Source organism: Eschrichtius robustus, chromosome 17 (assembly GCF_028021215.1).
Source record: "Eschrichtius robustus isolate mEscRob2 chromosome 17, mEscRob2.pri, whole genome shotgun sequence".
In the NCBI taxonomy this organism is placed as follows: Eukaryota; Metazoa; Chordata; class Mammalia; order Artiodactyla; family Eschrichtiidae; genus Eschrichtius; species Eschrichtius robustus.
In genome coordinates, this window is record NC_090840.1 from 65,117,865 (window position 1) to 65,130,474 (window position 12,610).

General features: G+C 39.4%; 1 protein-coding gene across 1 annotated transcript in view; it reads left to right on the plus strand.

Moving 5' to 3' along the window:
• The window catches only part of SLC30A8 (solute carrier family 30 member 8), a 42,165-nt gene extending 30,721 nt beyond the window's left edge, over positions 1-11,444 (plus strand). The window contains exons 7-10 of the mRNA XM_068525855.1: positions 3,550-3,700; positions 5,351-5,456; positions 9,878-10,012; positions 11,299-11,444. Coding sequence (XP_068381956.1) covers positions 3,550-3,700; positions 5,351-5,456; positions 9,878-10,012; positions 11,299-11,444 — 538 coding nt within the window. The remainder of the gene's footprint in view (positions 1-3,549; positions 3,701-5,350; positions 5,457-9,877; positions 10,013-11,298) is intronic.
• Positions 11,445-12,610: the final 1,166 nt, after the last annotated feature.

A 12,610-nucleotide genomic window follows, 5' to 3' on the forward strand; every position in this document is an offset into this window, starting at 1 on the left:
GAGACAGTGCAGAGCAGGATTTGAAAATAGACCCACCAAACCCAGAATTGAGCTTCTAGCCGTTCTACTCTCTCACACAAATTGATGGTTCCATGTGGGATGTGACTTACTCCTATTCTTTTTGTTACATGAACACATTATGAGTTCCCAGAGACCTGGGTTGGAAGAGATCATAAATTTTATTTACTTCAGTCCCCTTTCTACTTTTGAATTCTCTTTTGTAATATCCCCATAAAGTGGTCATTAGTTTCATATATTTTAACAGAATAATAGGGAATTTATTTCTCTCAAAAGCAGTCTATCTTATCTTTGCATCATTATGACTGCATGAAAACTCTTAAGCTGTGCTAGCTAAACCCTCTCTTTACTTTCCATCTCTTGGTCCATTCTCTCGTCCAAGCAGTCTTAAATCATTCTTAGAGGAAATGAGATCATGCCCTGCTGGACATGTGATCATTGCCATACTGGTCTGGTCTTCCCAAATGAACTATTTGATTGCTCATGACAATGCGGAGTTGAAGCCAGGGCTTTGATCCTTTTTGGTTGATTTGATCTTTCCTATTTGATAGTCTGATTTTGGGCAACGTTACTTAAAACTCTATCTATCCATCCATCCATCCATCCACCCACCCATCCATCCATCCATCCATCCATCCATCCATCCATCCATCCATCCATCCATCCATCTACCTACCTACCTATCATCTGTGGTAGACACAATAATGGCCCCTCAAAGATTTCCACATTCTAATCCTTGGAACCTCTGAATATGTCAACTTACATGGTAAGAGGAACTTTGCAAATGTGGTTAAGGATGGATCTTGTGAAGGGGAGACTATCCTGAATTATCCAGATAGGCCCAATGTAACCACAAAAGTCCTTATAAGAGGGAAGCATGAGGTCAGAGGGGAGAGAAGATGCTGCATTGCCAGCTTTGAAGATGGAGGAACGGGCCTGGAGCTAGGGAATGTAAGTGACCTCTAGAAGCTGGAAAAGGTAAGAATATGAATTCTCCCCTAGAGTCTCCAGAAGGAATGCAGTCCTGCACACTCATTTTAGACTTCTGACTTCCAGAACTATAAGATAATAAACTTATGTTGTTCTAAGCCACAAAGGCTTTGTGGTAATTTGTTACAGCAGCAATAGAAAACCATCTATGTATCACCTGTCTGTCTATGTTGCAATGTAACATGATACATTCAATGAGGTAGGTTCACGAATGAAAGTGAAGAAGATAGTGACGAAGAATGGCATTTTAAACAGCGTTTTTTTGTTTTTGTTTTTTGAGAGTGGGCACAAAGGAATCCCTGGAATTAGAGGGTAGTCTGAGCGTGTGTACTTTGAATAAGTTCCTCCAGGCACTTTCATGTCCTTAGCTTGTACCTGCCTCAGTTCCTCATCCCTTAGTTTGGGACCCATTGCTCAAAATCTCTAAGCTAAACAATTAGAAGAGTGGTATCTGATCTGCTGTCACTGACTAGATCACTATTTCTACCCAGTTAACTTGAAAATGTGTTTCATATTGGCACTGGGAGAAAAAGTATGGGAAGATCAATGCAAATCTATCACTACTAGGAGACAAATAAGCCAGACCACATGTCCTGCTGACTGGGAGTCAATATCATCATCTTCGCATAAGAAGAACAATATGTCCCCAGGGCAGCAGGAACAATAAAAATGTTAATAATTTCCCGAGTCATATGTCACATAGGTAGTGTGTATGCTGCATAAACATGAAGAATGCACCCAGCTAACTACCACATAAATCTGGCACCTTGATGATCGAGTGTGACTTTCTAAATAGATACACCATCCAAATTTTCTTTTTACTGCAACTGCTTTCGAACTTCGACCCTAATATTGCATGTGCTTTTCATACTTACAAAGACCAGGGAATTGAAAAGCATTGACTTCCCTGTGCAAGCAGGCAGTTATTTATGGATAAGGATACTGAGTGACTTAAATGTTTACTCCCAGAACTGGGATTACAGGTTTCAAGTGCTGCTAGATGCTGTATTGTCCGACCACAGAGATATCAGAACCATAATTCGGGAATAAATCTATTCCTTGGGAGCCCAAAATCAAGGCAGAAAGTTCTAACAGAAGTTGCTAAGGGATTCTCGGATGAAGATTATTGACAGCGCCTTAAGGCCAAGTTTTTCTCTGCCTGCAACATTTCCTAGCCTATTTAACTCTAGTATATCCTTTCAAATCCAACTCAATTGCCTTGTCTGTCTAACTAAATCAGAGTCCCCCGTTGTACTATCTGTAGCACCAGTTCTTAATAGACTTAGTATAATTAGAATTTTCCATTTATGTGTGTCTTTCTAAAATCTCTGCCATCTCCATCATACTTAAAGCTACAATGGGGGAGGGACTACGTCTATTTTCACCTTTATGCCCCAAGCATTTAATAGTGCCTGGCATATAAGAATCCCTAAGTAAGTTTTTTTTTTTAATATAAAATGAGGAAAAGAATGAATAACAATGTGATGAGCATACATGGCAGACCTAGAAAGAAAGTCTATTAACTGCCAGGCATGTTAGGTTGTCTGAAGAGCTTCAAATGGTAACTCCTAATTGAGGGTGAATTTTTGCCCAAACACTGACAATCTAAAAACTGTAAATTATGTAATGTTCACATCTTGGTGGATAGCAGTCTCTCCGCTTTGTGATGATGGCCTGAGATTTAACAGACACTTTACCTGCAAATAGACTGGGATACATGGTACTAAAAAATTATTTTTTTAAACCTTTGTTCCAAAATGTACAGACAGCGTTTCTAGGCAAAACATGAGAGATATTACTCCTAAAGTCGTGGGTAAATAGAATCAGGTACATAATTTATAGGGCCCACTATTAGTCTCTTTGACTTGGATTGGAGCTGTTAAATTTTGCAATATGTTATATATACATATAACATTTATATACATTATAATACATTAATATATTTCAGTCTCTTGATAAATAGCTACATATACATAAGCACAGTACTCTCATCATTGGCCATTAGGGAATTATTCAAATTTCCAATTCTCATGGAAATGAACAAAATTAAGTAAAATGAAAGATTAAAAAATCCAACTTTGATGAAATTCACTACTTATTTTGTTTTATTGTTTTCTGCTGCTTTTTTTGCATTTGAAACCAGCACATTTAATTAAGCTCCCACCAAAGCTCAGCTTTAAGCCTAGCTCAGTGCCTGACATTCAGTAGACCCTCAATAAATGATATTTCCCCTCCTCATTGTCAAATACTTGGCATTTACCTAAGAGGTGATGGTTTCCAGTTTTAAAATGAAACAGAGTAACATTAATTAGATGGAAAAGAAAACTGAGGTGAATCTTCATTGTCTATCCGTGTGTGAAATTTTTTAAATTCCATGATACCCTTGTGTTCAAAATTAGTTCAAAATAGTCCACTATAAAGCATTAATGTTTCAACTCTTTGCCATTTTGGGTAATACATGCTGTTGTCAACTCCCCCATTATGCTGCATAGATTTTTAAGGGTTAATCTCGTGGGCCAAGGACATTGTTTTTTCTTCCAGACTAAGTGTGATTTTGCACCAGAGACACCCTGGCCACAATCACAAAGAAGTGCAAGCTAATGCCAGTGTCAGAGCCGCTTCTGTACATGCCCTTGGAGATCTATTTCAGAGCATCAGTGTGTTAATCAGTGCACTTATTATCTACTTTAAGGTGAGTATGTTTGAGTTTACTCACTGTCTTAGTGATTTTATAGATTAGGTGGTACAGAAGCTGACCCTCCATTATTAACTTAAATGAGGGTGGACAGCCGGTTTGCCTACACAAACTACTTTACAAGGTTTAAACAAAGAAACTTTCAAAGCTTGAAACCTTAGACTTTCCAAACTCCTAAGAGCTATGTCTTTAACTGTAGGGCTGCCAGTCTTTCAAGAAAGTAGTTCCTTCTGTTCTGCGGTTAAGATGGATTGCAATGGAACCATGAATAACTTAGGGTTCTTGGGTTGTAAGCAACAGGAAAGATCTGTAGCTCACTTAAGCAAAAAGTAGACTCATTGGCTGAAATTTATTGGATGTACTCCTCTACAGAAATCAAGGTAGAATAAAGAGCAACTTTTGGTATCTAGATTTCAGAAACTATCCAACTTCTGTCCTAGGCACCATGCTGAAATGAATGTGACTCAACTAATTTTTTTCCTGTTCTTGTCACTCTGCTGAAGATTCATATTTCTGGGAAATGGAGCCCAATTGACATAGGTTGGGTCTTGTATCTGCTGTTTGGCTGGGGACAGTAGAGCACCTGATTGACTCTCCCACCATGGGAGACAGGTAACTTATTTCCAAAAAGTCAGGGTGTCAGTTGAAACTTGGAATAGATCCTGAGTGGGCCTCTGACCCCAAACAAATATTCACTACAGATCTCTATTTGGTAATACCAAGAACCAACAGAGTTGGGTGAGCGTGGAGGTAGGGGGGTAATGGAGGAGAGGAGCGTATAGCTCTGTCTCTTCGCATCACGACTGCCCAGTTAGCAAGGACTCTATTATTTTTACTGGAAAATGAAAACATGTAAATAAAAATTACAAAGACATTTCTGAATTCAATTGAGCAAATCCTCACTAAAAGCTTTTAAGTTTAAGACAAAATCCTTCAAAATTGTAGGGTGAGTGAAGTTTGAGAGTACTCTTACCAAGGTTACTCTTCCCGGGTTTCTTAGAAGTAATGAGGCACAAATTTTTCTGTGGCACAAAACTTCATCAAGGGCAGAAGAGCAGGTGTTTCACCCTGAGGCCAAGGGCTCCAGTGGTGAGACAGCACGAAAATGAGGCCTCAGTACATATTCTTTGGACTGTATCAAAGATGCCTGCCTTGAGTATGTGTCATATTTAAGAAGGAAAGAAGTAAACTAACCCAGTCTGCCAAGACCAAGCTCTGGCTATACCTTGGTTACATGCAACCTCTGAACAAATGATATCCTTTCTTTTCATCATAATTAAGGCTGAAAAGTCATTGAATGTTGTACAAATGTGTGCATATTTTCATCACATTCTCTGTACTTCTATTAATTTGAGAGAAGTTAAATCAGGCCTTTTGAGAGAGCACTCAAGGATATCTCTCTTTTTACTTCTTAAATTGTGGGGAGAGCATGTCCTATGGTCTCCCTTTCTTGAGTCACTGAGAGTTGAAAGCTTAGAAGAAGGACTGAGTCTTCAGGAAGTCTTGCCTCTGAGTTGGATGTTCGGCGTCAGGAGGGTGAATGGGTGACAGGGAGGGAAGGAAGCGTGAAGGTTTACTTATTTTATCAATCAGACTTTCTGCATGGGAGGCCTGGATTCAATTAACTGAAATCCCCATATTTTCTAGCCAGACTATAAAATGGCTGACCCGATCTGCACATTTGTCTTTTCCATCCTGGTTCTGGCCAGCACCATCACTATCTTAAAGGACTTCTCCATCTTACTCATGGAAGGTAGGAATGATTTCCCTATTATTCCCAGCATCTGTGTTTTCTCTTCCTTATAATCACAAAAGGGAATGGCCTCAAGGCATGCTCACTGTAAGTTTGCATTATAGGGAAAATGTAAACTTACAAGAAATTTTTGTGAAAAAAATTATGATTTTTATTCAAATGGGAATACATAAATAAAAAGGATTGGCTTCTGTTTTCTTCAGCAACTGTTAAATGATATGGCATAGTATAAAAACAATACTTACAAACACTAGAATGAGTGATTCAGTGAGGGAGATACAGCAAAAATATAAATTTATCCCTAAATATGTGGCAAATACCTAAGAAATATTAAATAAATCTATCCCTCAGGCAGCATTATAGCTACTATGAAAGACTTGCCTAAAATGCTCATTAGACTAGGCCAGCAGTTCTCAGACAGTGGCATCAGAACCACTTGGAGGGTCTGTTAAAACACAGACTGCTGGGCCCACCCAACAGTTCCTGAGACAGCAGGCCTGGGGTGAGACCTGAGAATCTGAATTTTAACAAGACGTTGCCACGGCTGGGCGGGGGCCCATACTTTGAGAACCACTGGACTAGTCTCTTCATACCCCTGAAAGGGTTCTTCCATGAGGGCACTGGGAGCGGCACTTAGAAAATTCAATCACAAGCAGAGGTTTGCATCTTATCAAACATTCAGATGATCAAAAATAGCCATACGTCGGCTGAGCTTCTCTTTCCTGTCCAGCACATTTTGACCGAAGGTAGACACAGTCTCAAGAGTACAGCTGCCTTCACGACAGGTCACCCTTCCCTAGCTTAGCATTCACTGCCCAGTACACGTTTAAAGGTTTTGTTCTCAGAGGGCATGATAATCGTTGGTAGGTGATAATGTTGATTGACCACAGTGAAACAGAAAACGGAGTCAAACATCACAGAGTAACAAGTGAATGTCCTCGCTCAGAAGGGGACAATATTTGGTTTGTCAAGTCACAGATGCATCCATTTCCTTTTCTGAGGGCCAAGTGCTGCGCTGCAGCTGTCACTGCTGTTATGGAACTTACTGACTTGAAGGTGGAGAAAAGACAAATGTGTGTACACTGTGAGATGACCATATTCCACTTTATCTCTCAGTACAGCCCTTCTCTCATGATTATCTTTTTTTTATTTAAGCAAAAATGTACCTAATTATTGAAACTGGCAGGTAACTCCTATCTGGAAGATGCTTAATTTTTAAATTAGGTTTTCAAATTAGGTTAGCATAAAATAATACTTGTACTTGGTAAAATTTAAAAAAAAAGATGGAAAGGTATAAAATGATAAGAAAAAGTCTCTCCATTTTTCCACCTTTGAATTCTCAGTCCCATTATTCAGGAGTAACACCTACTAATAAGTTGACATATATCTTTCCAAAAATATCTATGCATTTACACATATATGTACATGTAATATACATATATACATGTGTGTATATGTGTGTATATATATATAGTGCATGTGTGTATGTCTTTTTTATACAAACTGGGATTACATACATATTTTGTTCTGTACCTTGCTTTTTTCAACTGGAGATCTTTCCATATTAGTACATACATAGATACACCTCATTCTTTTTCATGGGTACAAAGTATTCTATTCTACTGTAAGCATGTATCACAATACCTGCTTATTGACAGACATTACAAATAATGCTGCAATTACATTTTTAGCACTTGTATATCTGTGGAATAATTCCTAGAAGTATACTGCTGTTTCAGAAGTTATGTGCATTTTAAAATTTGATAGATATTGCCCTTTCTACCAAAGATACCATATCAATTTCTTTTTTACTGACAGCATATGAGAGTGCTTATTTCCTCACATCCTCACCATCACTGGGTATTGTCAAACTGCTGATTCTCTTCTAATCTGATAGGTGAATATTATCTTATTGATTCCATACACAAGTCTTGAATTATGAAGAATACTGAGTGGTTTTTCATATACTTATTAGCCTGGGTGATTATTTTTTTGAAAACGAATCTGGGTATTTTCCTGGATGCATTAATATTTTTGCAGGCTCTCCCCCAGAAAGAAAAAGTTTTCTAAGGTGTGATGAAACATTGAGGCCAATGGGAACATATCCTTTTGCTTGTCAATATTATTTCATAGAGTAAAATAAGTAACAGTGGACTTGCATTCTCCATAAAAGTCAAGTGATAAAGGAGGCAAGAGAAAAAGAGGTAGTGGGATCATGGCTTCATCTCAAGGGTCCTAGATGAATGACAGCAGGTCTTCAAAGGGTCAAAGGAAACTCTCCAGAGATGACACATTGGGCATAATAGTCAACCTTGGGTTACAGTACATGGAGTCTAGCATTTGCATGACACTCCACACCCAGAGCACATACCTTAGAATCTGACATCCCACTTACCTATGTGGTCTTAGCAAGTCTTCTTAACCTCTCTGACTCCCACTTTCTTCTCCAGTCAAACAGGAGTTGTAACACTCATTAACTAGCTCTTAAAGTTCTTATAACTATTAAATAAAATAATCACTATAAATAAAGTGCTCAATACAAACCTTGACATGTAGCTTCTCAATAAAGGTGTTATTATTATTATGATGTAACGTTTTCACCCATGACTCCATGCACATTCTATGGCTAATCTGAGACAAGAACTTCTTTGTTTCTAGTACCCTGAGCTTTGTGCAGCTCATAGAGTAAAAAGCCATGTTGACCAGTTCTATGAAATATGAAGTGGGACTAAACTCAACTCAAACTGTAGTGAATTTTAAGTTAGCCTCAAGGAGGAAATCCCCATGAGCAAGGTTCTTAAATCCTGAAAAAGGAGAGTTAAGGATTCCCTATTCCTTTTAAGTAAGTGGTTCTCTACTAGCTGCTCATTACAGTCATCCGGGAAGCTTTTAAAAAATACTTATACCCAGGCCCTAGACCCAGAGATTTTGATTTAATAGGGGCTGGCTTTGATGTTTTTCAACATGCAGCCAAGCTTGAGAACCACTGCAGGGTAGAGCTGCCCAGTAGCTGGTAAATATTAGTGTAATGGTCCTCTACCTTGACCCAGTTAGAATCACCAAATGAGCTAAGAAAATACTGATGCTGGGTCTTATCCCCAGAGAATCTGACTTAATTGGTCTTGGGTGTAACCCAACAATTCATTTTAGAAATTTCTAAATTTCCTGATCATTTTAGAAATCATCAGGATTTCTAAAATCCCCGGTGACACTAATGTGCATCCAAGGTCAAGATCCACTATGAAAGCATATAGATTTCAGAGCCTCATCCATAGACATTTTCTTCAGGAGCATTTTAATGGAGCCAAGGCATATTTATTTTTAACAAACACACCAGGTGTTTGTGATGTATGTATACTATTGAAGTGGAAGCTAAAAAGTGTTTATCCTTAGAAATCTCTTCTACAGCATCCTCTTTGGATCACCTTTAGTTGACAAGGATTTACCTATTGCATCAAATGGCTTTAGCACGGTTGTACTAGTTGAGTTGATTTTTTTTTTTTTAATTCTTATATCAAACTGATGTCTTCTATGATTTTAACCAACCATTGACTCAGGCCCTTACACTTTCATATCCTGTCATCTTCTATGTGACAATCCTTGCAATGTTTGAAAGCAGTGATCCTACTGCCCTTAGCCTTCTCATCTCAAGGCTAGAGACACCCCAGTTCCTTCAGCCCCAAAGAATAGCTGATTGGCTGCCAGACTTCCCACCTTCCTGTGTGTCCCACACTGTTCCTTTAGAAACAACGATGAAAGTCAAACTACTGCATTCTGTGGCCCAAATATTAAACCCTAAGATACCTAAAATAATAGAAATTCTAATGACTGAATAATGAGATGGTATTAAAACATTAGGATCCCCTATTAACACCGTTCACTAAATGACCTGCTGGATAACTAACATTTGTATAGCAGTAGAGTTTACAAAGGACAGATATTTTCTGAGATATTTTCAGAGTCCCCAAAGGACTCTGTTAACTACATATTGTTCTTATCATCCTTATTTTACTACAAATGTTCTAAGGATTAGACAAGTTCCAAGAGTTGGGTAAATTCACAATAGTTGTAGTCAGAATGCCAACCCGGGATAATTTGATACCAAATCCCATGTGATTTCCTTTTGCTTTCCAGATAATTTCAAAGATAACTGGGTAAACCATACACTCTGAAAATGAAGGGTGATGACTGTTGTTGATGATTGCCTAGTAAAATCTGCAAATATTCTTTGTGAACCTGTGACTGATGGTAAAACCTCTGAAATAGTCAAGTGAATCTGCTTTGTAAACATCTGAAATAAGAAACCATAAATGGAGAGGGCAAGTTAATATTTTACTAAGGACTTTGCATCCTCGATTGGCCATTGCACTGAGCTGTATTTAGTGAAATAACAACAGCCTCCCACTCTGTCCTCTTGGCAGGTGTGCCAAAGAACCTGAGTTACAGTGGTGTGAAAGAGCTCATTTTAGCAGTGGATGGGGTGGTGTCTGTGCACAGCTTGCACGTCTGGTCGCTAACAGTGAACCAGGTGATTCTCTCAGCTCACGTTACTGCAGGTCAGTGAGTTTTGTAAACACCCTGCACGAAATTCAGTCCTTGTCCTGTAAAGTCCGTAGTTTCCCTCCTTTTGGTAGAGTAGCCCTTAGTGTCTGTTGCCCCTGCCAAAACAACTGTAAAGTGTTTTGTGTGACCAAGGGCCTTTGAAAATCATCCCCCTTGCTAGTGTCGTCATGGCAAGAGTGATACTTATGACAACCCTGGAGGCCGACTGCAGAGGGTTAGAGAGTAGAACAAAAGGCTAAAATGCCACCCAAACTTCAAGGCCTTAACCTCTGTTTGACTTGATGTCCTATCGGTTAATTAAGAGGAAGAATTTAAGAAGAAATCTTCATTGAGTATCTTTGGTGTGTAAGATGCTTTGCCTATCACCAAAGACAGAAAGATGGTCCCATCCTTAAGGTTCTAAAAAGTTAAAAGATATTCTAGTCAGAACTAATCGTGGTTCCTTTACTGAATGGTTAGAAATTCTGTAACCATGTGAGATAACTCTTAGGATTTGGGGTTTATCCTAAAAACTACTTTTTCAAGTAGAAGGTGATTTTGTTCGTGATACATCCTAGGGCTGAGAAAATGGGCACTGCCTCGGGAGACAGCTCAGGCTAAGGATGACACATTAGGCTGCTAAAGAAATAACTCATGAAGTTACTCATATGCAGGGAACAGGAAGAGTCATTTGAGGACTGTGCTTTCTCAGACATCCTCATCTTTGCTGAGAGGCATGGATCTGGCTGCAGGGAATTTACAGCCTCTACTACACCAATATTTCACTGCAAATGGAAGAATCTAGTAAACAATCAGGTGACTATGGCGGGAACTTTACAGCCTCCTGATACCTTTTGGGACAAGAGAAAAGATGGCAGTGCGGTTTGCTGCTCTAAATGCTTCCTGGCTCTTGTCACTATCTTTGATATAAATTCTGATTAGCTATAAGGGTGGCAACCCAGAGAACCCAAGCAACTGGTGAGCAGGGCTGTATAAGAAATAATAGTTTTGACTTGGCTTTTTCATGGCTTGTCTCCACTTTCATACTCAGCTCCTAGGAGCGCCAGACTCCAGAGAGGCTGTGGGCGAGAAGAGTTCCCATAGTGACGGGGTGCTTTGCAGCACTAGGATGTCCCCTGTCTTGTCTGTGTGAATGTAGCTGATGGTCAGAGCCATCACGGCTCCTTCTGAGTGCACTGCCTGTGCCCCACCCCACCAGGTCAAAGACAAAAGCTGCAGATGAGACGTCGCCCCTGTGTGTACAATCAGTGCCAATCTCACTGTGGTTCTTTATCAACAGCAGCCAGCCGGGACAGCCAGGTGGTTCGGAGAGAAATTGCGAAAGCCCTCAGCAGTAGCTTTCCTGTGCACTCACTCACCATTCAGATGGAACCTCTAGCCGACCAAGACCCCGACTGCCTTTTCTGTGAAGATCCCCGGGACTAGCTCAGTCGCACTGCCAGCTCCCCAGGTTTGACAGGCCACTACGTGCTGCTCCGCAGTTTCTAAGAAACCAAAGGAAGAAGTTTGAGAAATTCATGATACAGTTCAATGCACATTTTATCCTTCTTTATTTAGCTCCATCCACCATGAATGAAAATGCGTTTAGATTCATCAGTCCATTGGATTATCAACCCATCAGTAGCTGTGTTCAATTCCAGGAATGTGTGTATAGATTATTCCTGACTGGGGCTGAAATAACAGCTGTTTGTAACCACAGGTGATAAAAAGTTCACCTCCCTTCAATAACGCATCCCGAGGCTGAGTGGGTAAAGTTGAACTCACGAAAGTCTTATCAGGAATCAGTGGCAAGGAGAGAGTCACAGATATTTTCCGAAACACGAAAAGCAAAAATGAGAGGAGCCAAGTCAGGGGTAAAAGAGAATTTGGAGGTCTAATACTGCATTAGAGCTTGACTTTCCCCCTAAGCTGTAATATAATTTGGGGCATTATCTTTCTACTCCTTATCAATATCACTATTCACTAAATGGGATAGAATTCCCTCTCTTTATCTTGCTTGCACACTATGTTGTGATATGTCTGAAACTGCTGAATTATATTTTACTTCCCTGTATAAAAGGCACCTGTACAAATGAAAAATGATGAAACTGCTGCTTTTTGAGTGTTTTCATATGGTGTGGCCTAATAATAAAAGAAAGCGAGGAGGCACAGAGAGGCAGAATATCTACCCCAAGTCACATAAATAATTTAGTCAAAGAATTAAGATAAGAGCTCCCAGGTCTTGAATAATATTTATGGAGCACCAATTATTGTCCTAGTTGGCTCTTATCTTATACTGGGCTCTTTAGATATGTCCTCTTATTTCATTCTAATGATAACTTTAAAAAGTTCAAATTAATACCATCATTGTATAGATATGGGCGTAAACGTTAAGTAAAGTAACCAATGTCATTTATTCATTCATTTAAAAACATTTTTCGATGCAGGCTATGGGCTGAGCATTGGTTAAACCAAGCTGACATGGCCTTTGCCCTCATAGAACTCTTTCCCCTATGTGGGGAGCCGGGCATTAGACTAATAAACACCACCAAGAATGTACTACAAATAGCAGCAAGTGATATGAAAGAAGAGGCTGATTGAGATTGGGGGAG